The sequence below is a fragment of the Acipenser ruthenus genome, chromosome 33, assembly GCF_902713425.1.
Source record: "Acipenser ruthenus chromosome 33, fAciRut3.2 maternal haplotype, whole genome shotgun sequence".
NCBI classification, from domain to species: domain Eukaryota; kingdom Metazoa; phylum Chordata; class Actinopteri; order Acipenseriformes; family Acipenseridae; genus Acipenser; species Acipenser ruthenus.
In genome coordinates this window covers 7,038,597-7,064,608 of record NC_081221.1, presented here as the reverse complement: position 1 = coordinate 7,064,608, position 26,012 = coordinate 7,038,597, and the positions used below count along the sequence as shown (strand labels likewise).

Sequence of the window (26,012 nt, the reverse complement as noted above, 5' to 3'; positions counted from 1 at the left end):
ATTAATTACAATAAATGGAAACGTTGAAAACCTCCAGTTTAATAATGTTTACAACAAATAGAACCTTGTTTTAGTGACTATATTTCTCCAAAGCAGAAGGATATATAATACAATTGTTTGTTTTTTTGAAAAATAAAACCACTTTTTTTATTGTATCCATTTTACAAGTGGGATAACACCTCAGGGCTTGTGTGTTGTGTTGCATTAACATACGGCTTTGTTGGTTGAAGGCACAAAGCTTAGCCTCATGCCTCCAACCCAACTACAGCTGTATGCTAATGGAACACGACGCACACCGAGTCGTGTGCTATCCCTTACTTTACAAGCTGCTGTGTTGAGTGTGCGTGAGCACAATACACGAAAACTCCCTAGTAAAGAATACATTTTAGACACTCCAAAACTATATGTGACAGTGTGTTTAGAACTTTTTTAACTTGAAGATTTTCTTCCTGATTCTGTAGTTGAGTTTTTATGTTTGCAATGGGATCTATAAACTATGCTACCACTTCCTTTCTGTAATTATGTAACCTTTCCACAGACCACCTGAAGGAAGCCACATATTGAGAACCACTGGTTTAGGTTTTAAAACAGAGCTCTTTGTATACCAAAGTTATGAAAATCAAACATGTAACAGTGCTTGTGAGTCTCTTCAGTGTACTCCTATCTGCAAGATATATCTATATAAGACACCATTAGGATTAATCAAATAGACTCCTGTGTTTTTAAAGACTTGTCATTGATGGAAATCTAAACTGCCAGCACTGAATAAACCTTTTCATTCAAATTATGTGACAATGTGACCTTTCACCTCCCACCTACTCAGTCTCTCTCTCAATATACAGGGTGTCCCGAGTCATGAATCATATGCAGAAATGTTAATATTGGGTGTTTCTTTTTTTCTTTCAATTGTGAAATTTCTATGAAAAGAGGAACAAATTCAGATAATTCTGTGTGGTGCAGATAGTCAACAGGGTATGCCTGTCAGACTTAACAGAGAACATCCTAATCAGCAGAATATAGGCCTACAGTGCGATTGTGTCTATTGTACCACATTTCTGGTACACCCTCTATATTGAGAAGGTATTGGGTGAAGTCAATAAGTCACTCGTAAAGCTGAGGTGAAAAAGCCTTATTGCATTAACTGTTGAATATGGGCACCACAGGCCTTGAAGAAGGGTTCCAGAGCGTAGCATTCTTCCCAAAGACAGTAGAGGGGTTTGTCAAGCTTACCAACATCAAACTCAAATCCCTTTTTAGTGAAGGTGTGGCAGCAGCCTCCTGCTTGGTCATGCTGCTCCAGAACCAGCACTCGTTTTCCAGTTTTAGCCAAGATAGACGCCACCCCGAGTCCTCCAATACCGCTTCCAATCACAATCGCATCAAGATGCTCCGGGACCTTGTTTGTCGTAAAACCTGAAATTATTTTTTTTAAATGTTGAGGCAAATTTATCAGCTCAGGCACTGTACACAAGATAAGCAATACACCATTGGTTGGGCTTGAAATTTGTACTAGCCCTACACCCAGTCCTGGGTTACAGAACTTATGTAGGTATATTATTGCAATGACCATGTGCCAGGAGTTTGAAGAATCAGGGCCCTGGTATATGTGCTGTGAACTGATCACTCTTATCACAGCATGAAGTCATCACACCCAAGTCTGTAGTTACCAACGATTCTTGCAGGTACAAGGTACAATTTATTTACAATTTGGAACCCAGGACTGGGGGCAGAGATATTGTTAGTTTCAAGCTATGCATGAAAAGTGATACAAAATTGGTACAAAAAACAAAACTATTGAGCACGGTAAAAATTCCTAACAACTCCAGAATACAATGAATCAGTTCAACTACTGTACATTAAAGTGTCCTTCCAGTGATATGTACAACTAATAAAAAATAACTAGTTTACATACCTGTGACAGAAATACAATTTGGTTGTAAATCTCCCTCCCGACCTGTGAGGACGCTAAGCAGCGAGAACAGAGTTCTTTGGACGGGCTGGTCTGACAGTTCTTTCCCCGGGTCAGGAAGTCGGCCAGTCTGGATGAAGGCAAGACTCCGCTGCAAGAACGCATTGACCCGGAAGGGAAACGACGTGACAGCCGCAGATTGGGGAGGCGGTTGCACTCGTTTATCAAGGGGTCATGTGTGAAAGCATAAAAGGGGGCGGAGAATCGCGATCTGTTCCTTTGCTTGGTTTATGTTTTTAAACCTAGAAGGACTGTGAAGAGAACGTAACAGTTTCGTGAGTTTTTTTGTTTGTTTGTTCTGTCTGTTAGTAATTGTCTTGTTTGTGAATCACCAGACAGATAACACGGTTCCGGAGCTGTCGCCTTGGGCCAGCGCAAAGCCAGAACAGCACTTCACCACTGTCACGAAATAAACTGTATCACCCACCACGGTCACCCATCACTACAGCATGCACCCAGGACTGGTGACCGTGTTTTGTACATTGTGGGAGAGATATGTGTATTTATTATTTGGGACTGTAACCCGTTGATTTACTTCCAGTACATTACACATTGTTGTGTATTACCTGGAGTTATTGTTTGGTCACCAGACTGGGATTATAATCAATAAAACCTGTTTCCAACTGGATTACAATTCTCTGTTTGTTCATTGCACACTGCATCACTCCTGCACCTGTACACAATCAGCCACTTTGCCACACGTGGTTTTAGAAGTGGGATATGGATCGCAACGCACTGGCGGAGCTGCTGGAGGCGCTGGACAGCAGACGGGATGAAGAGGAGAGAAAGAGGGAGGAGCACTACACTGCGCTCATTGAAAGAGCAGGGCTGGCACATTCCACTACACCAGCCCCTACAGCCCCTACCAAAATTCAAAGAATTAATGCAAATAATGGCAGTCTCAGCCGCACCCGTAAACATGGCAAAAAAAAGCAACAAATTGGTGATGTGTTTCCTTTTCAAGTCGAAATGTTTTCTCCTATTTTCCATTCTAGAAAAACAAATAAAGAGAAGGACCGCAAAATGGGAGGGAGCATCACTGAGACAAGGCTGGGGTCTGGTGGGCGAGTGTTCGGATGGTAACAAGTCGAAACGCAGTGTGCCCGACAGGGCAAGGTTACTGGGTCATCTCAATATACCAGGCGTGGTACTCAAGCGTGGACATAGTGTGGAGCCAACATAATGACCCTTCACTAGTGCAGGCTTGGGGGCAGGTCTGGTCTATTGAAGATAAGGATGTTGATGGCGCTGGGGCGCTAGTATATCCACGCTTCAGTATCAAGGGGCAATTACTGTATAGGGTAAATCTAGCCGCGGGCACAGGTCAGCTTGTAACACAATTATTGGTTCCCCCGTCTTGTCGGACCGAGGTCATGAGGCTGACGCATGATATTCCTTTTGCGGGGCACCTCGGAGCTGACAAGACACGGGAGCGGATATTGGCTCGATTCTATTGGGTAGGTCTTCATACTGATGTGTCGAGATATGTAGCCACATGCCCAGACTGCCAGCGCGTAGCGCCGGGTCGAGTGCGCCCCGCCCCTTTGGTTCCACTGCCAATTATTTCCACTTCTTTTGAACACATTGCAATGGACATAGTGGGCCCTTTGCTACCTTCTGAATCTGGGTATACCCATATATTAGTAGTGGTAGATTATGCAACGCGATACCCAGAGGCAGTTCCATTGAGGCTAGAGTAGGGATCTCCAAGGAGATTTTGACTGATCAAGGGACCAACTTCTTGTCTAACACGTTACAGCAGGTATATAAAATATTAAAAATACGTCCCATCAGGACATCTGTTTATCATCCACAGACGGACGGTTTGGTGGAAACGATTTAAATCAGACCTTGAAGCATTGGACATTGCTTCTTCCCTACGTCCTTATTGCAGTGAGAGAGGTGCCGCAGAGCTCAACAGGGTTCTTCCCCTTCGTGCTCTTGTATGGCCGACAGCCTTGCGGCATCCTCAATCTGTTGAGAGAGGGGTGGGAGGAGCACAAAGGCTTGTCCAAAAATGTAGTGAAGCATGTGCTCCTACTGAGAGATCGCCTGGATTTGGTCGGTCGTTTGGCCCAGGTCAACCTCAAATCGGCTCAGCAACGGCAACAGCAGTATTACAATAAAAATGCATTAATTCGAACATTTCGACCAGGAGAGAAGGTAATGCTGCTGTTTCCCTCCTCAGAATCGAAATTATGTGCTAAATGGCAGGGGTCATATGAAGTGATTCGGGCTATAGGAACGGTGAATTATGAAATTAGACAGCCCAATTGGCGTAATGAACGTTAAATTTATCATGTAAATTTATTGAAGCCCTGGCAGGCAATGGAGGTCTTATTTATAGGCAATGTAGAGGATGATTTAGACCCCTGTCCAGAGACTCCTAGCACTATGTGGTCCAGTGGTTAAAGAAAAGGGCTTGTAACCAGGAGGTCCCCGGTTCAAATCCCACCTCAGCCACTGACTCATTGTGTGACCCTAAGCAAGTCACTTAATCTCCTTGTGCTCCGTCTTTCGGGTGAGACGTAATTGTAAGTGACTCTGCAGCTGATGCATAGTTCACACACCCTAGTCTCTGTAAGTCGCCTTGGATAAAGGCGTCTGCTAAATAAACAAATAATAATAATAATTATTATTATTGAGGAGTTTGCTGATAAAACGAGTGATTAGGAGATGATTTATCGATATGTACTATTATTAAGACGTATGTGAAAAATATAGCGAACAAGGGGTGGGGTGGGGCTGGAGATGCAGTACTGAGTGTGCTGTTGATATGCAGTACCTTTTAAACCTGTTTTACTGTGAAAAAAAATACTTTTAAACAGCACGTTTAAAATAAACTGCGCATGTGACAATTAATTGGACCTGACGCGCCTGAGACGTGCTGAATAAATGGACCGCAAAGGGTTAAACCTAGAAGGACTGTGAAGAGAACAGTATCATGTGTTTTTTTTTTGTTTGTTTGTTCTGCCTGCTTCAGTGGTTGGTATGGAACGCCTCCTGTTGCTATATGACATGTGCAGGGGAAGGTAAGTGGAACAGAAACAGCATGGCTATGGAGGGAGCTAGCAAGTGTTTGCAAAAAAACATACTGTTAATTAAACAATACTTATCTAACAGTTTTTTTAAGTTTATTGAACACTCATTCATCCTAGCAAGTACTAGTAAAGATTGCAGGTACATTATTTGAGTTCAGACAGGGAGTGCTAATACTTATGTCTGCAACTCAGGAAGTGCCCTGATTGTGAATTATGATGGTATCTTGTTTTTAAACGTACCTTTACAAAATGTTACTGTATTACTACCGTGTTAAAGATTACGCTAGTACTATTGCTTTAATTGGAAGAGATACGCGCTGTGACGTTGCTGCCATCGAGTTCTGTATTTTAATTCAGTAAACAAAAGGATAAACTTAAGGAAATAGGGTATTGAACAAAGAAATCTCGTCTTGGACATTGTTTGTACACTTTGTGAACCCGGCTAAACTTTACCAGCTTACACTGTTATGCTGTCTGCTTGTACACACGCATTTGCCTTTTACTCTTGGGAGCGTAAGAGACCAGAGTTCAGGTAATTGAATACACAAAAATGTTGTACCCTGTGTATTCAAATAGGAAACTATTCTAAATTTACATCCTAATCCTAATAATAAACACTATTAAAACAATATTCATAATGCAAAATAATAACAATCTTTCTCAGAGCGTTGTCGCTTTTGTAGCCTTTCCCAAGTCAGCGCCGATCTTGCTGAGTGATACCAACGAGTCCTGGAAAGACTGGTAATGGCATTTTTGACCTGAATACATCAGATCCCAAATAAAAAAAGTTAGACAAATCGATTGCGTATCTGGGTGTCGATCGGGACATCTTGCTGAGACTGGATATGATGTAAACTAAATGTTGAATTCACAACAAATAAAGCTGCTGTTTTATCTGCTGGATCTGTACAGATTTTTAAGGATGGAGCTTCGTGACATCCCGTGACATCACGCAGCATCCGTCGCAGAATGGGATTCTGTGCATTACTGCGGAAATCTGTGCTACAAGAACGCACCCTAAAGGCTGGTTCACACTGGGCAAACGATTAAAACGATCGCTACGAACAGTACACAGGTGGTAGTTCACGCTGAGCGATCATCTCGCTGTGTTAGTTCATTCTGGTCAAAAAAAAGACAGTCGTGTGACGTAAGCACTCTAGATAAAAAATAAACTAACAGAACACAATAATGCCTTCATTTTGTCGTCCAAGTATAATTCTCATTCAAATAGAGGGAGGAGGGCCTTGTCTTCAGGGTCAGTACTGTCTTCACACATTCTGTTCAGTATGGTGATGAGGTCGTTTGCTTCAGGACACTCAGGGTCAAAAGTTCGGGACATTTCCAAAGGTTCTGTCATATAATTAAACCAAGTGAAAAATTAATTCAGCTTATAATCACTTTCTATAGTATTTGCAAATGCCTTAACAAGTCAGATTTTTTTTACATTAAAATGTGTAACTTTTAACACCATTTTCAAATTCCTAGCAGTTTATATTTTCTTCAGATTTTCAAGTAGGCTATTGTTATTTATAGAGAAATCCAAAAAATACATCGAGATCTGCCACTGCTTTTTTTTTTTTTTAAGCGATTGTTACAGCCTATTTTTTTTTTTAGAGACATGTTAACCCTTTTAAGTACCTGTAACAGGGGGAGACCTGTGCTGACTCTTCTGACGTGTTCATAGTGCTGCAGGGAGAGGGCAGCAGCTCGTCAATATCCGCCTGTCAGTCATGGCAGTGACACGGAGAGGGGGGAGAGTGGGTGTGCGGACTTTCCTTCTCTCTGAGTGGCTGGGTCTGCCCACGGAGATGTAAAAGGCGTGCGGAAGCGCTGGAGGACAATTAGCCGGGAGGAAAAATCCCAGCAAGACAAAGAAATATTAAAAGAAAGAAATCAAAGAACTAGCGGTAGCGGGGAGAACTCTTGGGCAGGCCCCGATAAAGTGTGTAGCAGGCTGAGGGAGCCGCTAGGGTAGGACGGAGACCCGGGCCGTGCGGGTAGCGATGGTCGGGGTGAAGCTGCCGAGCGCATCACTCTTTATTTTGTAGTTTTGTTTACTGTGTTTTTTTTCCCTGTTCCTTTCGCCTTTTGATTAGTGTTTTTTTTGTTTTAACCTCTGTACCCTGTACCGCTCTGGTATAGTTGTGGCCCTGTCCCTACCATAGTTGGTATGGCAGACCACATACAACAGCGCCCTCTGCGGGCTGAACCAAAAATCAGTTTCTAATAAAACTGGGCACCTGTGCGGTGTTTTCAGACTCATCTCTCTGTGTCCTGTGTCAGTGAATTACCCACCACCCTTCCACACGTGGTGTCAGAAGTGGGATTCACTGGCACTGCCCCCTTCAAGCAGTGCACATTAGCATGGATGCTTCCCAGTTTGCGGAGATGATGAATCTCCTGCGCCAGACCCTGACGGCAGCGGTGCAAGGGGCGGCTAGACCGGCGGGACCTGACCCCCGGTTGATGAGACCCACCAAGATGACGGCAGAGGATCGACCCGAAGCCTACCTGGAGGTGTTTGAGGCGCTGGCGACCTCTGCCGGGTGGGATCAGGCCCAATGGGCCAGTTACCTCTTGCCCCAGTTAACGGGGGAGGCGCAGGCAGCAGCGAGGACGTTGACTCCCGACCGGATGATGGACTACCCCACGCTAAAAGCTACCATCCTGAATCGCGTGGGGGCCACACCGGAGGGCTATCGGAGGAGGTTTCGGGAGGAGCGCTTCCCGCCCGAGGAGCACCCTAGAACCATCGCTCATCGTTTGAACGAGTATGCGATGGGGTGGTTGAGGCCGGATGCGACCACGAAAGCCGGGCTGGTGGAGGTGATTGGAGCGCTTTCTGGAGTGTCTAGCTCCGGATCCACAGCTGTGGGTACAGCGGCAGGCACCCGCCACCCTGGATCAGGCGGTCGCACTGGCAGAGCAGTACCGGGCAGCCGAACCAACGCCAGCCAGGCTGCCGGGGAGAAGCACTGCGGCATCATCCACCCCACCGGCCCCGGATAGGGCGAAGGGACTGGGGGGAAGGGGTGTACCAGGCTTTGGACGGGGGGGGGGGCTGTGCGAGCTCCCGGCCCGGGGACCGGGGCAGCGTGGGGTTCCCTGCGGGCTGCTGCGGGGTCGGACCGGGGTCTCGCATGGTTTCCTTACCGTCGAGCCCCTTTGATGGCTCCGGTGTTTCCACCTCTTGCCGAGGCTCCAGGGCAGTGTTGGACGTGCCGGGAGGTGGGACACCTCGCGCGGGATTGCCCCGTGATGGAGTGTGACCTCAGCCGACCAGGTAAGCCTGTTCAATTACCTCAGTCACTTCAGCAGACGGGTTTTGTTATTCCTGTGACAGTGGATGGTACAAAAACCCAGGCGCTCCTGGATTCAGGGTGTGGTCAGTCCCTAATACAGGATAGCCTAATCTCACTGGGGCATAAACGGTTATTGGGACAGGTGCATATTAAATGTATTCATGGGGATGTACGCTCCTACCCTAAGATAAGTGTGAATATAACGATTGGCCAGCAGGGGACGCAGGTGCATGTAGGATTATGTCCTCGATTGCCAGTACCAGTAGTTCTGGGGCGGGACTGTGGGCAGTTTAAGGATTGTTTAGCTGCTCTGACAGCCCCGCCCACCCTATTGGCCAAGAAGGAGGAAGTAATTGGAGAGATCTTCCCCTTCTGTGACCCGAATTGGTTTTGCCATAGATTTAGACCCCGAAAAACTAAACGGGAACGTCGGGCTACTAAGAATGAGGGCTGGCGATGGAAGGAGTCCGAGAGGTTTCAGGTGGGGGCGGTTGGTGAAGAGTCGGGGGGGGAGGCTGCGGAGCCGGCACAGGGGTCTGGCTCGGCTGCCTCCGCTCCGGACCGACCCGACCCAGAGCTGGAAGCCATGGGAGCTGATTTTTTAGCTCGTTCCCGTGACTTCCGACTCGAGCAAGGGTGTGACGACGTGCTGGGCAGGCTCTTTGACCAAGCAGCGGTGGTTAATGGTCGGGTGGTCGAGCCCTGACGCGCCGCCACGTACCCTCACTTTGAAATTAATCGAGACCTACTGTATCGTGTTGACAAATTACCCCAGAAGGGGGAGGTGCGTCATCAGTTGCTCATTCCTCAACCCTTTAAGGAGGATTTGCTGCAGCTTGCTCACGCTATTCCCCTGTCTGGTCACTTAGGTAGGGACAAAACCAAAGCGAGGCTTGTGACACAGTTCTATTGGCTGGGGTTGGATGGTGATGTCAGACGGTTTTGTGAACGGTGTGGGGAGTGTCAGAAAGCTAGCCCTAGAGCCGTCCCACGAGCACCACTGGTGCCGTTGCCCCTAGTGGAAGCTCCGTTTGAGCGTATTGGGATGGACATAGTCGGGCCATTGGAAAGGAGTGCGGCGGGATACACACAACTATTGGTCATTTTGGATTACGCGACGCGTTATCCAGAGGCTATACCCCTCCGATCGATGTCCGCTAAGTCTGTTGCCAACGAGCTTGTGAAGGTTTTCTCCCGGGTGGGGATCCCCAGGGAGATACTGACCGACCAAGGCACCAACTTTATGTCCCGGCTAATCCGTGGAACCTGTAAACTTTTGGGGATTAAGACCATTAGGACCTCGGTGTTTCATCCTCAGACCGATGGTCTTGTGGAGCGCTTTAATAAGACCCTTAAGAGCATGTTGCGCAGATTTATTAGCAGTGATGTGCGTTACTGGGACCAGCTGATTCCTCGAGGCCCTTCTCTTTGCGATCAGAGAGGTACCCCAGGCTTCCACGGGTTTTTCGCCATTCGAGCTGCTGTATGGGCGAAGACCCCGGGGTGTGCTCGATCTGGTCAGAGAGATGTGGGAGGAACAGCAGGATAATTCGACTAATGCAGTCCGGTATGTGTTGGACCTGCGCAAACGTCTGGAGTCTGTTGGAAAATGGGCGCAGGATAATTTGCAGCAGGCACAACACAGACAGGAGACCCAATACAATAGAGGAGCCCGGTTGCGCACATTTCAGCCGGGGGATAAAGTGCTTCTATTATTACCCAGTTCTGAGTCAAAACTCCTGGCTAAGTGGCAAGGACCTTTTGAGGTTACACGCCGGATTGGGGCGGTGGATTATGAGATCTGCCAGCCGGAGCGACGGAGAGAGAAACACATTTATCATGTTAACCTCCTGAAGCCCTGGCTGCAACCGGAGGCATTGGTAGTGGCGCAGGCAGATGACGTCACCGACCTGGGACCTGATCTTTCTGTGTTGGCGAAAACGGGGTCGGTACAGATTGCAGAGAATCTGACACCAACACAGAAATGTCAGGCTCGGGCGCTGGTGACGGAATTTCCTGATGTGTTTTCTCCCGTCCCGGGGCAGACTCGAGTAGCCCATCATCACATTGAAGTTGAGTCGGGGGCGCTAGTTCACCAGAGGCCATACCGTGTACCTGAACATAAAAGACGTAAATAGAAGAGTCCCAAAGTGACTGGAATAGTCCAATTGTTTTAGTGGATAAGCCGGACGGGTCAACTCGATTTTGCATTGACTTCAGGCGAGTTAATGAGAAATCGAAGTTTGACGCTTATCCCATGCCCCGGGTAGATGAATTGCTGGAGCGTCTGGGCACGGCTCATTTTATGACGACACTGGATTTAACGAAGGGGTACTGGCAGATACCCCTGACCCCGGAATCCAGAGAGAGGACGGCGTTTTCGACTCCCTTCGGGTTATACCAATTTAGGACCATGCCCTTTGGGTTGGACGGAGCACCAGCCACTTTCCAGCGGATGATGGATCGCATTTTGCGGCCCCATCAGCAGTACGCCGCTGTTTACATAGATGACGTGGTTATCCACAGTGAGGATTGGCCGAGTCATCTGTGTAAGGTAGCGGCGGTATTGCAATCCTTGCGGGAGGCTGGGCTCACTGCTAACCCAAAGAAATGTGCCATTGGGAAGAGTGAGTCGGAGTATTTGGGGTATCGAGTAGGGGGTGGCCAGATCAGACCGCTGATTGCTAAGGTGAAAGCCTTGGCTGACTGGCCGGTCCCTACAACCAAAACCCAGGTGCGCTCTTTCTTGGGACTAGCGGGCTATTACAGGAAGTTCATCCCGAGCTTCGCCACGCTCGCTGCTCCCTTGACAGACCTCACCAGGAAGGCTGCCCCAAATACGGTTCAGTGGACGGAGCCGTGCCAGAGGGCCTTTCTCGCTTTGAAGCGGAGGTTGTGTAGCAAGCCAGTGCTATGCAGTCCGGATTTCGGTAAGAGGTTTACCCTGCAGACGGATGCGTCAGAGACAGGTCTCGGGGCAGTGTTGTCTCAGGAGGTGCGGGGAAGCGAGCACCCGGTCCTGTATATCAGCAGGAAGCTCCTTCCCCGCGAGAAGAACTATAGTACCATCGAGAAGGAGTGTCTCGCAGTAAAATGGGCAGTCAAGTCACTCCGGTACTACCTCCTGGGGCGACACTTCACCCTGGTTACAGATCATGCCCCCTTGGCATGGCTTCACCGGATGAAAGATAACAACGCCAGAATCACGCGGTGGTACTTGGCCCTGCAGCGCTATGCCTTCAGGGTTGTCCACCGAGCAGGGAAGCTGCATCAAAACGCAGATTTTTTCTCTCGGGAAGGCATGGGGGGGTAGGATTTTCGAATGGACCGGTGGTGCCATTCTAAGGGGGAGGATATGTAACAGGGGGAGACCTGTGCTGACTCTTCTGACGTGTTCATAGTGCTGCAGGGAGAGGGCAGCAGCTCGTCAATATCCGCCTGTCAGTCATGGCAGTGACACGGAGAGGGGGGAGAGTGGGTGTGCAGACTTTCCTTCTCTCTGAGTGGCTGGGAGGCAGGTCTTGGGGGAATTGCTGACCCTATAAGTTTCATTCTGCTGTTCCCTCAGGTCTGCCCACGGAGATGTAAACGGCGTGCGGAAGCGCTGGAGGACAATTAGCCGGGAGGAAAAATCCCAGCAAGACAAAGAAATAATAAAAGAAAGAAATCAAAGAACTAGCGGTAGCGGGGAGAACTCTTGGGCAGGCCCCGAAAAAGTGTGTAGCAGGCTGAGGGAGCCGCTAGGGTAGGACGGAGACCCGGGCCGTGCGGGTAGCGACGGTCGGGGTGAAGCTGCCGAGCGCAGCACTCTTTATTTTGTAGTTTTGTTTACTGTGTTTTTTTTCCCTGTTCCTTTCACCTTTTGATTAGTGTTTTTTTTGTTTTAACCTCTGTACCCTGTACCGCTCTGGTATAGTTGTGGCCCTGTCGCTACCATAGTTCGTACGGCAGGCCACATACAACAGCGCCCTCTGCGGGCTGAACCAAAAATCAGTTTCTAATAAAACTGGGCACCTGTGCAGTGTTTTCAGACTCATCTGTCTGTGTCCTGTGTCAGTGAATTACCCACCACCCTTCCACAGTACCCTACCTTCTTTTGTGTCTAATGTGAGGCGATAGGAAGCCAAGGACTCAAAAAAAACAATTTCTCTCTCCTGATCGCTTCAGACCCACTTTTCTTTTTAAGCATTGCTTTTTTTCTCCCTCGCATATTTATCCCGTAGGCTTCTCCACCTCGTCATGCATTCTGTGACTAAAATATGATTAAGAGAGATTACTTTTGTAAGTTTAGACTTCAATAAAACAGTCTCTCGCTGGCTGAGGAGTTCCATGCGCAACGGGATCTCCCAGGGCTGGCCTCGAAGCAGCTGGCAAAGGTTCGAAAACCAGATTCTCCTGGGCCATCTGGGGGCCACCAGGACAACTGTTGCCTTGTCTCTCCTGACCTTCTCGTGGAAGGAAGGGAGCAGTGGTATAGGCAGGAAAGAGTACGAAAGTGCTTTGGGCCATTCATGCACTAGTGCGTTGACGCCTAGTGGACCTCCACAGCTGCGGAGGAAGAACCACAGGTGGCAACGGGTTGTCTCTGCCATGGCACAGAGGTCGACCTGGGCTGCCACAGCTGTCTGAGAGCCACCACTAAGCCTGCCAGGCTTTTGCCCAGGGCTTGCCCTTGGAGCCCGGAGAGCTGCAATAAGGTGCTCGAGACTGCATGTAGCTCTGAAGCTAGCAGCTCAGGAAGGGTAACAGAGCGCAGCATGCCGTCCAGGTAGGCCGTCAAGAGGCCTTCCGTGTTCGCAAGGCGTGTCACCTGCCGTGTAAGCCTTTTTCAAGTGGGCTTCCGTGATCCTGCATTGGCCGTTAAGGCATACAGGATCATTCGACAGACCTCCCACTAAGGGGGGCTCGCTCTAGGGCTGCTATGGTGGAGTCCACCGGAGGGAACTATGCCAGCCCTATCACATTTGCACCTTTCATGGAGGCAAGTGCGGCCTCGCTCTTGGAGACACTGGGCACGGAGGCCGGGTGTTGCCAGGAGGCTTTGACCTCCTCCAGAAAGTCAGAGAACACCGGAAATGGTGACTAAGTCTGCGCTGGTCTGAATACAGGCCTGCGCTGTTCGGAAACTGCCTTCCAGGGAACCTGGAGGAAGTTTGCGGCTCGTTCCATCAGCGCCCGAACCGAGCTCGAGGGCGCTGGAAGCTCAGAGCTGGGGACCGTTACTTAGGTCAAGTCTGTTCTGGGGCAGGCGCTGGTGGTGAAGCTGGGGCAAGGCACAGGGTGTGAAGCCTGCTCCCTGCTTAACTGTTCCAAGTATTTGGGACATCTGGCCCTTTAACTCGGCAATGTCCCTCATCTGATCCGCGTTCCTCGCTCTCACAGAGGCGTTGAGGCTATAAGCACCGAGGCACCGAAACCCTCAAGGGGATCGAGTGTGTGTTGCAATATGTGATTTCTGGGCCGAGGGTGTTGATGCACCGAGGCGTCGAGGCCCTGGGGCACCAAGGGTGTCGAAGCACCGAGGATCTGGGGTACTGGGGCCGAGGGTGCTGAAAAACTTTTGAATTTTTGAATACATAAAACCAAAATCCCTACAACACTAAGTTAAGTTTTGCACTCTGTTGAGAGATCAGTGGGCGGGCACTGCATGTCTTAAAACGCACTTGATTGGCTATTGCTAGGTAACACTTTGCTTCTCTTAACTAATAGGATGCCGTCCAAACTGATAAAGATGAAGAGGGTATTCAGTTGCAGAAAATGTTAATATTTTGGTATTTCTCCATTGTAATTTGAAATAAAAAAGCAGCATTATTTTGCTGAGCCTGTGTGAGCTGGAGTGAACACTACTTCCAGTTATGTAGTGCCTGACAGAACTGTAGTACCAGTGTGTTGTATTTGTTTTAAAACTTTAAATTAAAGTTATTTTTCTTGTTAAAAAATGACCTGACGATTGCATTTCTTTAAATAGCCATTTAAAAACGGATTACAAAAAGATTACATTATACCGCACGCGGTACGATGATAACCGTGGTATATTTTTTGACAGTTGCCATACCGTCCAAATTTGATACCTAGTGTCGACGCACCGAGGTACCGAGGCTATGGAGCGCAGGGGCACCGAGGCCACCGATGCGCAGGGCTTAAAAGCCACAAAGGCGTCGAGGCGCCGAGGCCCCGAGGCATGGAGTCCTCAAAACACAGAGGGTGTTGAAGCACCGATGTACCAAGGCTCTGGGGCACAGTGGCACCAAAGGCGCTGCTGAACAGGGCTCGAAAGGCCTCAAGGCGTCGAAGCGCCGAGGCATGTAACTCTCGAGGCACTGAGGATGCCGAAGCACCGAAGCACCGAGGCACGAAGCCACCAATGTTGGAAAACGCTTGAACACCAAGGGCGGCGAGACACCAAGGCATCAAGGCTTTAGTGCACCGAGGCTCTGAGGCACCGAGGACCTGAGGTTACCGTGGACGTCGAGGCCTAGACACTGGGGTGCCGAAGCACCGAGTACCAAGTACCGACGGCAAAGCACCAAGGTACTGGGCTGTGTGTCTGTGTCTGGGCTGCTTGCAGTCACACGACCAGGAACAGTGCGTAGCGTGCAATGGTGTGGAGTGTAGCCTGCAGGCAGTTGCAGCGCAGTCACACAACCCGTGCGCCTGGACTGCTTGCAGCACACGGCCGTTGCAGCGCGTAACACAGCCTACAGACATGGAATGTTGTTGAAGCTGACACCCTGGGATCCTTCAAGAAGCTGCTTGATGAGATTCTGGGATCAATAAGCTACTAACAACCAAATGAGCAAGATGGGCTGAATGGCCTCCTCTCGTTTGTAAACTTTCTTATGTTCTTATGTTCTTAATGGAGAAAGAGTAGAAAAAATAAATAAATAATTAAGTTCCCTACCCATCGCTTTATGGGTGAGTGGATAAATGTGTGCCTATCTACTCGGCAACAATGGGCCTAATGGAATGAAGAGTGTACCAGACTGATTAAAGAAAGGAAATCTTGTCTGAGAAAAGTTAAAAAATAAAAATAAAAAAAAAACTATGTTGGCAGATGACTTAAGTTTAAAAAATCAAAAGCAATGGCTCAAAGGGCTATTAGGAAAAGGAAAAAGGAATATTGGCAGGATTATTGCACTAAAATAAGTTATGATTCTAGTGTAAAGGATGTGTGGAATAAAATTAAGGCAATGGCAGGAAAAGGGAAAGGAAATAAATCATTTCCGTTAAAGCAGAATGGAATAATTATAACGGATGATGAGAAGAAAGCCTCTATGCTGGGGTTAGCATTTGCTAAGGTGGGGCAAGATGAGAATTATAATAAAGAATTTTTAGATAAGAGGGGACAATTTTGCATAAATAATTCCGTAATATTGGAAGATAGGGAAGATGTCAAAACAAAAATAAATGTGTCATTTTCAATAGGTGAAGTGAAAACTGCGATTGAAAAAGGCAAGAATTCCTCGCCAGGTGAAGACAAGATTTCTTATATTATGTATAAAATGTTACCAGATAGTTTAGAAATATTATTAAAACTTTCTAATAAAAGTGTGGGAGTTGGGGGTGTTGCCTAAAGAATGGAAGAATGCTGTCATCATTCCTATAAGTAAGGCAGGAAAGGATCCGAGTGAAGTGCGATCTTATCGACCAATAGCATTGATGGCTACTATATGTAAAATTATGGAAAGGGATGGTGTGTGAGAGAATGTGGTATTTTTTGGAAACTAAAAAATTAATGAGTATCAAAGTGGCTTTCGTAAAAATAGATCGACGACAGAGCAGTTGGTAAGATTGTCTACTGAAGTCAAGGAGGCATTAAGTGAGAATGAGGTGGTTGGGGCAGTTTTTATTGACATAGAGAAAGCGTATGATATGGTCTGGAAAGAAGGTTTAATATATAAAATAGCATCATTGGGGATAAAAGGGAGGACTTTGTGGTGGATCAGAGAGTTTCTGAAGGAAAGAGGATTTAAAGTAAAAATTAAGAGGAAGTTCTCCGAAAGATTTGCAATGCAAAATGGAACTCCTCAAGGAAGTGTTATTAGCCCTTTGCTATTTAATATATTGATAAATGATTTAGCTGAGGATATTTTAGTAGGATCGAAAGTATCTGTAGGTCTGTTTGCTGATGATGGGGTTATTTATAAAAGGAATAAACATATTGAAATAGTTAGGAGGGAATTGCAGGAGGCAATGAATAATCTGGAAAAGTGGTCAAATAAATGGGGCTTTAAAATATCAGTAACAAAAACAGAGGTGCTATTATTTTCACGAAGAAGAAGAGAGCAGGAGAAGTTACATTTATTATACCAAGATAAGATTAAAGGTGGAGGAATTTAGATACTTAGGGGTGTGGTTTGATAAAAAAAAATTACTTGGGGAAAACAAATAAATTATATAATAGATACATGTAAAGGAAGGATAAATATTCTAAGAAGTATTTCAGGGACGAGTTGGGGAGCAAATAAAACTAGTATGATGATGATATACAGAGGGTTAATTAGGAGTATAATAGATTATGGAAGTCAGATTCTAGTGGGAACTTGTAAAAGTAAGATGGAAAAATTGGATAATTTGCAAAGCAATAAGGGTGTGTGTAGGAGCTATGAAATCTGCTCCAATAAATGCTATGCAGGTTTTAATAAATTAGATGCCATTGGAACTAAGGAGAAAATGGCTAAGTATAAAATATTGGATAAAGGCTAGCTCTCTGCATACAGAATTTCCTCCTCGGAAAAGCATGGAAGATAGGTGGATTAATCACTATAAAAAGGAGAGGTGGGAAACAAATGGGGGCACGTTGGGGTATTGGATGCAAAAATGGATAAAGGAATTGGGAATGGAAAATCTGAAGTTGGTAAAGAAAGTTAATATAAATGTGTTAGCGGGATGGTTGATGGAAAAACCAAACTGTTGTATAGAATTGAGTGAGCAAGTGGAGAAAGGAGGGGGAAAAATGGAATTGAAAAGAGTCAAGCTTTTGTAGAGGAGAAGAGTATGGAGGCGCTATGTATATATACAGATGGATCCAAGGATCCAAAAACAGGAAGATTGGCAATGGCATATTATATCCCAGAATTAGATATCTGTAAAATAGCAAGGATAGCAGACCATTTATCAGTATACGTTGCAGAAATGGTAGCTATGTAATTTGCAATAGTTAAAATAGCTGAAATAAAGCCTAAAAAAGCAGTCATATTTTCAGATTCATTAAGCGTACTTATTGCATTAAAAGGGGAGTTTACTAATAGAAGAGATATCATGTTTGAAATAATGCAACAATATAAGGAATGTACAATAATGGGGGATTTTAGTTTGGATTCCTGGTCACTCTGGCATTCTGGGCAATGAGATGGTAGATCTGGCAGCAAAAAGTGGGTAAAAAGAGAGGAGATTGATATGGTGATTCCTCTGGGATCGCAGGAAATGGGTAAAATTTGTAAAAAAAATGATAGTAAAAGAATGGCAGGAGAGATGGGATGAAAGCGTAAAAGGAAGGTTTTATCATAATATCCAGAAAGAGGTGAATAACAGTTGGGTGAACAAAGAATTGGGAAGGAAAGAGGAAAGAGCGTTGGATAGGTTAAGGATTGGGCATAGTTCTTTAAATGAACATCTATTAAGACTGGGGAAACATGAAGATGGAAAGTGTGAAAAATGTAAAGTAGCTGAAACAGTAGAACATTTATTAAAATGTGAGAAATATGAAGTACAGAGAAGGAAAACTGAGAGGAGGCTGAGGGAAATGGAGGTATATGAGGTCAATATAAAGAACTTGCTGGGAAAAGGGAAAGAGGAAGGGAGACTGAATTGAGAAAAGATACGGACGATATAAATAAAGGAAACAGGAAAAGAAGGGAAGTTATAATAAATAAAGATGGCAGAAAAATAAAGTAAAACAAAGACAGACAAATGACTACAGAGGGCGCTAATCATCTAAAATAATAGATGGAATGCACCCTATAGATTAACCAGAAGAGCGGGTCTGGATTCGCTGGAGGGTTGTGTTCACACTTTTTTTTTTTTTCCAACTGCAAAAAGCGGAGGAAAAATATAGAAAGGTACATGCAGCAAGTTGTAGAGGTTAAAAAGCAGATTACGATCGCTACACGATGTAGGCTGTTGAATATATATATATATATATTAGAGCTGGGATAATTAATCGAGTTACTCGAGTCGTGGCGATTATTTTAATACTCGACGATCTTTTTGGTATTCCTTAATATATGCATACGGTATATTAGCAGCTACATTCACACCAGGTGCGTTCTCAAATAATAATTCCGATCAGCTGTTCACTTGGTCTGATCTAGGCAGGAATACTGAACAACACATCGCTATTACTGATTTGGTTGAGAGAGTGAAGGCGATATATTAGTAAAAGATGACAAAAAAAAACTTAGGCCTATGTAGAAAAAAATGAAGATGAGTTTTTTTGTTTTGTGTTTTAAAAAAAAAAAACCCACACACATACGTCTTCTGGTATCCTGTGACTATCCCTGTTCTCTCTGTTAGATAAATAAAACCCGTTTCCATCAAATTGCAAGTCAGACGTATTTCTTCAATAATACCCACGCAACCCTATTCAAAACATGATTTTGCTAATGTGTCGGTACTTCTTTATTGTTATTTTACAAGCAGCAGAATTGTCGCAATATTGTTTAGAACCTCTATCCTCCCGCTAGAATGTAACAACGTTGTTGTTAAGTTAGCAAAGCGCTTTCATTGGGCGAAAAATTTAATGAAACAAAACAGTCTGTAAAACCTTTTTGTGGCGACGTGTTGAAAGTGGCAAGCGGGAACACAGCAATATGGCGGATGCACATAGCAATACTGTTACTAGTACAGAAGAACGGGGAAAGAAAAGGAGTTTGGAAAGTGATGAAAGTGAGAGGCCCGGTGTCAAGAAACTTGCGAGAATCGCCAGACACACAAGCGTTGTGTGGGATTGCTTTGGCCAACCTAACAATTCACAGGTTCAGTGCATAATATGCAAAGGAAAGATGAAATATCACCACAGCTTTGCTGCAACAAAAAGGAGGCACCCAACTGTCTCTCACTTGGTAAGTAATATTATTCATACAAGAAGTAAGTCGATATATACAGTACGATGCTGTTTTTGTCAAATGCAGTTTCTTTTTTATGATAAGAGGAATTACGTGTTCATTTAGCACATGAAAATAAACTATACATTTCGCACTTGCTATTGAATACAGCAAGTATATTATAATCTGTTATTGTGTAGCTAACACCAAGTATTGGTCTAATCTTAGACTTTTACCAGCACTATCAAACTTGTCAAAAAAAAAAAAAAAAAAAACACGCTGCATCAGTCATAGAATTGCTTAATTTGTATCAATCCTCTACAGCACTATTAGTTAATGGCATAATAAACACTATTTACAATTTTACTCCAGATTATTATTTCATTTTTTTTTTAAGCTTGATTCTGGACAGTTAATGTCTTATTACCCATATGGAGTCTTAATTATACTTTTATTATATGTTTTTAAAAGCTAAAAAAAACAAGTTAATTATAAAAATATCTAAATCAGCCATTTTTAAATGTCTTTCAAAATTAATTAAATAGCTTCAAAGATACTGAGCCTTTGCAGTGGTGGAAGAACAATATGCATCGCCTTCCTCGCCTGGCCAAACTAGCTAAACGGTTTCTCAGTATCCCTGCTACCTCTGCTCCATCTGAAATGGCTTTTTCAGCAGCTGGTGCTATTGTGACAAGAAAATGTGCCAGCCTTAGCCCTAGCCACGTTGATATGCTGGTGTTTTTACATAGCAACCTTGCATAGTGTTTGTTTTTCAACATGCTATGTCATGTTAAAATGTGTTCATGTGACAACACAATTAAATAATGAGCACAGTTTTCAGAAAACAACTTAAGAAAAGGTTCAGTATTTTTGTAATGCTAAAAAAAGACCCACAGTACTACTTTTTTTTTTGCAAATAAGTTATTGACTTCTTTAAAGGTTAATGAGTTGACTTTATAAGAATTTTGCTCCACTTGTTCAGCAAACAGCAAAAATTCCAAGTAGGTTGTGGTTGAAGTGACAAGAATTATTCTTTTAAAAGTTTTACATTGCTTTCCAAAAATTGAGGAGCAAATTTTGTACTGTAGTTATGTGAGAAAGCATTTTCAGATTAATAAAACTGTAAAAAAAAAAAAAAGTTATGTGTTGTTGTCCCAGTGAGACTTGCTATTTTAGAAAGAGACCATCAACAGAGTAAGACAACTAAACCAGTACTGGAGATAATGTTACAGAATATCTACTATATAGTGGGGGTGCCTTTTCTGCACTAAATGAAAAAATAAAAAATAATCGAAATTAACAGATTAATCGATTAATCGAAATTATTAATCGTATTCGTGCCGATTATTTAAATAATCGCTCAGCACACCTCTAATATATATATATATATATATATATATATATATATATATATATATATATATATATATATATATATATATATACGAAACGGAGTTCCGTAGCGTTAGCTCAGCCTTCAGCTGTCGAGTTTTTGATTCCGGGGAAGTGGCAAGCCTACTTCGAGCAATAAAATTGCAAGAGAACTACAGAAAAATTTGAACAAAATTGCAAGGGAACTACAAAAAAATTGGAACATAATTGAAAGCGAACTGGGAGTTTTTCTTTCTTTATTTTTTATTCACTGACGCCGTAGCAGCCCTGAAGGCGTTAAAATAACAGTATAAAATAACACACTTAGTTAAAAACAAAAACATGTGGTGTATTTACTGCAGATAATAACAACTCATTGTTTTCTTTCCATTGTCGTCTAATCAAAACACAGAAAGCCAGACTAGAAAAAATAGATCTATTACCATTTACACATGTGATAAACAAGATTAAACAAAACTATCCACAATCTTATTTTATTTTTGAATGGCGCCAACACAACCATACATTATTACTCTGCTCTTATTAACTTGTTGAGCACACCGGACAAAGAGAGATCCATGTATTACGTTTCACATGTTAGAGGTTACTGTACGACTGCATACATGCACCGAGCAAATTAAACGATGGTATAATGTATACACAAAGCAAAGTTAGACATACACAGATGCAACAGACGGGTGTGCACAGTACCCCGAATGTAAAAATATCTGAAGTCTTACCTTGCTTGAGAACCTTATTTCTTTCAGCATTAATTGTCACCAAAGGTTTGGGAGGTTGACGGGTATCAAGTGCAAATGGGTCAGACCCTGCGTTGCCAAATATATATTTGTAAAGTAATACAGCTAACACAACTGCTATAACTAACACTGTAAGCCACATTACTGACATCATTATTCCTTTATTCACTCTCCCTTTCTGTGACCAATGCCGATGTTGACACAACTGACTGAGGTATGACACAGGGCAGGCCCGGTTTTTGGGATGGAACCGCATAACAGTCTCGCGTTTTGATGGGTCCATGTCTGTCACATGAATACGTCGTCACACGAGTGGAAAAGCGTGCAGGCATTTTTAACATTGTGATCAGATAGAGAGAGTGATCTGCTTTCCACAACCTTACCATTAAAATATAATGTGGTATTACACTGTACTAATATTACAAACTATGAGGAATTACTTTATATAAATTATCATGTTATGCACGATGTAAGAATTGGCTTTCTGTGGTGGTGTACTTTTTTCTTTCAAGTAGCATATATCTGTAATCGTTTTTGCGATATATTTTAATATAAAACATATACGCTATTGCAGTTTTGTTAGAGGATACATTAGTTTATCTCTAATGTAATCACAGTTTTACATATAGACTGCCCCTGTTTTCATTTACGTCGCAAATTCTGGGCCGCTTTACTTTTCAGATAATGTCCCAAATTCTGGGCCGATTTAGTTTGCAGATAACATCCCAAATTCTGGGCCGCTTTGGTTTTTAGATAACGTCCCAAATTCTGGGCCGCTTTGGTTTTTAGATATCGTCCCAAATTCTGGGCCGCTTTGATAACATCCCAAATTCTGGGCCGCTTTGGTTTTTAGATAACATCCCAATTTCTGGGCTGCTCTGGTTTTCAGATAACGTTCCGAATTCTGCATTTTCGAATTCAGGCCAGTTTTTGAGATATTCTGCTTAGCTGACAGTCGAGTTTCTAAGTCATGCATGCACAGTTTACCATAAACTGGACCGTTAATTCATTTAAGAGTAACCCTTAGTACATGAATCAAAGTTAATGTATTTTTTAATCTCCTCAGAAAACATTTAGGAACATGGTATACCAAAAAAAAAAAAAAAGTACATCTCATTTGCTTATGTATTGTCCATCAATCAGTGGTTTATCAGAACTTCTGGGTTTAAGAGACCAGTGCCCTTCAACAACTTCAAATAAATCCTATTGTATTGTATTAGTCAGCATTTCCCTTATCTATTCCTGATCATTTATACTGTAGGTCAGGGGTTTTCAACCTTTTTTTGAAACTGTACCCCTTCTATCTGGAGGTTTCAGCTCGAGTACCCCTTTACAATTTTCGCTCAACTGAACGGTACCTCAGTTACAATAAAATGGAGAATAATCTGATGACCCCCCCCCCCCCCGTTTATTTAATAAATCTGGGTGACAAACTGCTGGTTTAGGACAGAACAACAAACAGTAAGCTTAATTCTTAAAACTTTTAACTACAAGTATTTGGATGCACAGAATTAAAAAGACAAGTATTGGGTTAGGAGCACACCTATTTTTTTGTAACTTTGACGGCCTTTTGTAAAAGTTTGAAGGCCTTTTGATACCCAGCATACACTGCAATACCCAGCAAAGTTATACACTGATATTCTGATAGCACAGCAATTCAAATGTAGTTTATAATTGGTTGTGTTCCTCAAATACACAATAAAAAGGTGATATTTATAGGGTATACAGTTATACAGCGATACAGTGGTTTCGGACATCTAAGAACAGGTACTGCGAACATCTGGATTCATACTCAGAGGTACTCTGTAGCCTCCTGGGACATTCACAGCTTGTTTGACACCCTCTTGTAGTTGCCCGTTTCTGCATATAAAGCAAAATGCTGTTTGTCAATCTCTCTTTTTTCTTATAAATCAGTCTTTGCAAGAATCATTCCAAAAACACTTGAATCAGTTAGGCACTACCAGTCTGACACTACAGGCCTTTAAATTGCAGTACCAATTTGCAAGTTGCTATATGGTTGCGTTCCTCAAATTTGCACTGCAAAGTGATATCTTAAAGAATAGGGTATATAGTGCTTTAATTCGCCTCCCCTCGCTTTTGGTGCAAAACTGTGCTCCGATACACTCAGGCTGATACTGTGATCACAAAACACTTGGAATGGACTTAAATTGGTGCTTCTGTACTCTTTTTAGATGCACAACAATCTTAGCTAAAGAAAATGGGTTCCTTCGAGTTCGTAAGACCCACGACCGCCATTAGCTGAGCCTTACCCCGATGGTGTTTTTATAATGGGATTTGCCATAGGGAAGGGGGTGGTCTCTTATCGTACCCGTATCTCCACGACCCCTGGGCCAACAAACTCAGAAGGACATTCTTTGCGTGCACAAGAGTCTTAGCTAAAGAAAGACATCAGCCACAGGTTCAAACGCCACCCCACCGCCAGATGGTGGCCATTGCCCCAAAGGGGTTTTATAATGGGATTTCCCATAGACATTTTTCAGGGTGCTGTATCTTGGGTTCCGGGGGTCCCCAAGACTTGAAAATCGATATGGAGGTCCACCACGGGGCCCCTGTCGATCCCTCCAAGTGACGTGTCCCCAGCTAGAAAGGACACCAGTTTAGACTTTTTTTGCCAACCTGGAGCTCAAAAGCTATTGGAAATGCAACCTTGACATGCCATCATGCTGAAAATGTGAACATTTGTTGAAAATGTAGCATTTGAAAACGGGTGGCTCCCTGTGAAAGAGGGCCCCCAGACATGACCCTAGGAAGTTCAACCCAGTTTCTAGGCCCCGGGGTCATGGAGATATGACCCCGAAAAGGGTAGTTTTTGGACATTTTAGACAGGGCGTATCTCGGGTTCTGTGGGGGTTAGGAACTTGATTTTTTTTTTGCGTTGGGGACCCATGGGGCCCCGCACAAGGAGTCACCATTTTCATGGTTCAAATGCCAGGACGGCTTGGCAAAGTGAATTTTTTTCGTCATGACATGAGTTTTTGGGTGAACCACCACACCTTTTTAGGGGGTGGTTTGGGGTGCTCCCCTGAGTCTATATCACTTTGAATGGTGGTTCTACATGCTCGGGTTCGAGAGATATGCCTGAAAATGTGTTTTATAACACTGCCATAGACATGAATGGGGCTGAATACCCGAAAATATATTTTGCAAAGAATTGCTACGGTGGATGTATGCGTGCAGGGGTTGCATGGTGGGTGTATGCGTGCAGGGATTGCATGGTGGTGTGTGCGTGCAGGGGTTGCATGGTGGTACACGTGTGTGGAGGGGAATTGGAGTTCAGGTTTTGCGCACAAGCGGGGCGGGGAAAAGACTGGGAAGGGTAGGGTAAAAGAAAAATTACTACAATCATTTATTTTCACTTTCGACTCCCAGTCTCCTTTCCCTCACTTTATGATTTTATTTTGTGATTATTTAACTATTGTCAAAATAAACGGCCTTCATCTACTCACAGTTGCAGTCTCATTTCTGTCCAAAAAGAACCTGAAACACTACAATATATTGATGGACGTTACATAAGAAAACGAGATGTCCTTTTTTCGGAATACCATGTTCCTTCCCAAAAATGTGTTTTAATATTAGCCTTTAATAAAGGAAAACGACTGCTTAAATTAATTTTCATGTATCTATTTCAGTGCAATGTAGTTTCTTCATGTAATAAGAAATAAGTTTTTTAACATTTACATTTTTGTTTTTTTCATTAAAAAAAAAAAAAAGATTTCTGGGGAGAGTAAAAAATACATGAACTTTGATTAATGTACTAAGGGTTACTCTCAAATGAATTCACGATCCAGTTTATGGTAAACTGTGCATGCATGACTTAGAAACTCGGTTGTCAGCTGATTCCCCAAAACTGGGCTGAATTCGGAAATGCAAAGCGGCCCAGAATTTGGGACGTTATCTAAAAACCAAGGCTGCCCAGAATTTGGGACGTTATCTAAAAACCAAAGCGGCCCAGAATTTGGGACGTTATCTAAAAACCAAGGCGGCCCAGAATTTGGGACATAAATGAAAACGGGCAGTCTATATGTAAAACTGTGATTACATTAGAGATAAACTAATGTATCCTGTAACAAAACTGCAATAGCGTATATGTTTTATATTAAAATATATCGCAAAAACGATTACAGACATATGCTACTTGAAAGAAAAAAGTACACCACCACAGAAAGCCAATTCTTACATTCGTGCATAACATGATAATTTATATAAAGTAATTCCTCATAGTTTGTAATATCAGTACAGTGTAATACCACATTATATTTTAATGGTAAGGTTGTGGAAAGCAGATCACTCTCTCTATCTGATCACAATGTTAAAAATGCCTGCACGCTTTTCCACTCGTGTGACGACGTATTCATGTGACAGACATGGACCCATCAAAACGCGAGACTGTTATGCGGTTCCATCCCAAAAACCGGGCCTGTGTCATACCTCAACTGACTGGATAGCGCGTGACACACAGCCTATGGAAAGGTGAGTCACCGGAAGTTTGCCGCGGCCATCTTACC

General features: G+C 43.9%; 1 protein-coding gene across 2 annotated transcripts in view; it reads right to left on the bottom strand.

Moving 5' to 3' along the window:
* The window catches only part of LOC117433256 (all-trans-retinol 13,14-reductase-like), a 69,169-nt gene extending 47,470 nt beyond the window's left edge, over positions 1 to 21,699 (bottom strand). The window contains exons 1-2 of one of the 2 annotated variants that reach the window (XM_059006620.1): positions 21,469 to 21,699; positions 1,231 to 1,413 (exon numbers count right to left, since the gene is read on the bottom strand). In XM_059006620.1, coding sequence (XP_058862603.1) covers positions 1,231 to 1,413; positions 21,469 to 21,640 — 355 coding nt within the window. In that variant the 5' untranslated portion in view covers positions 21,641 to 21,699. The remainder of the gene's footprint in view (positions 1 to 1,230; positions 1,414 to 21,468) is intronic. The other variant, XM_059006621.1, reaches the window with a different exon arrangement.
* Between the last annotated feature and the right edge of the window lie 4,313 nt (positions 21,700 to 26,012).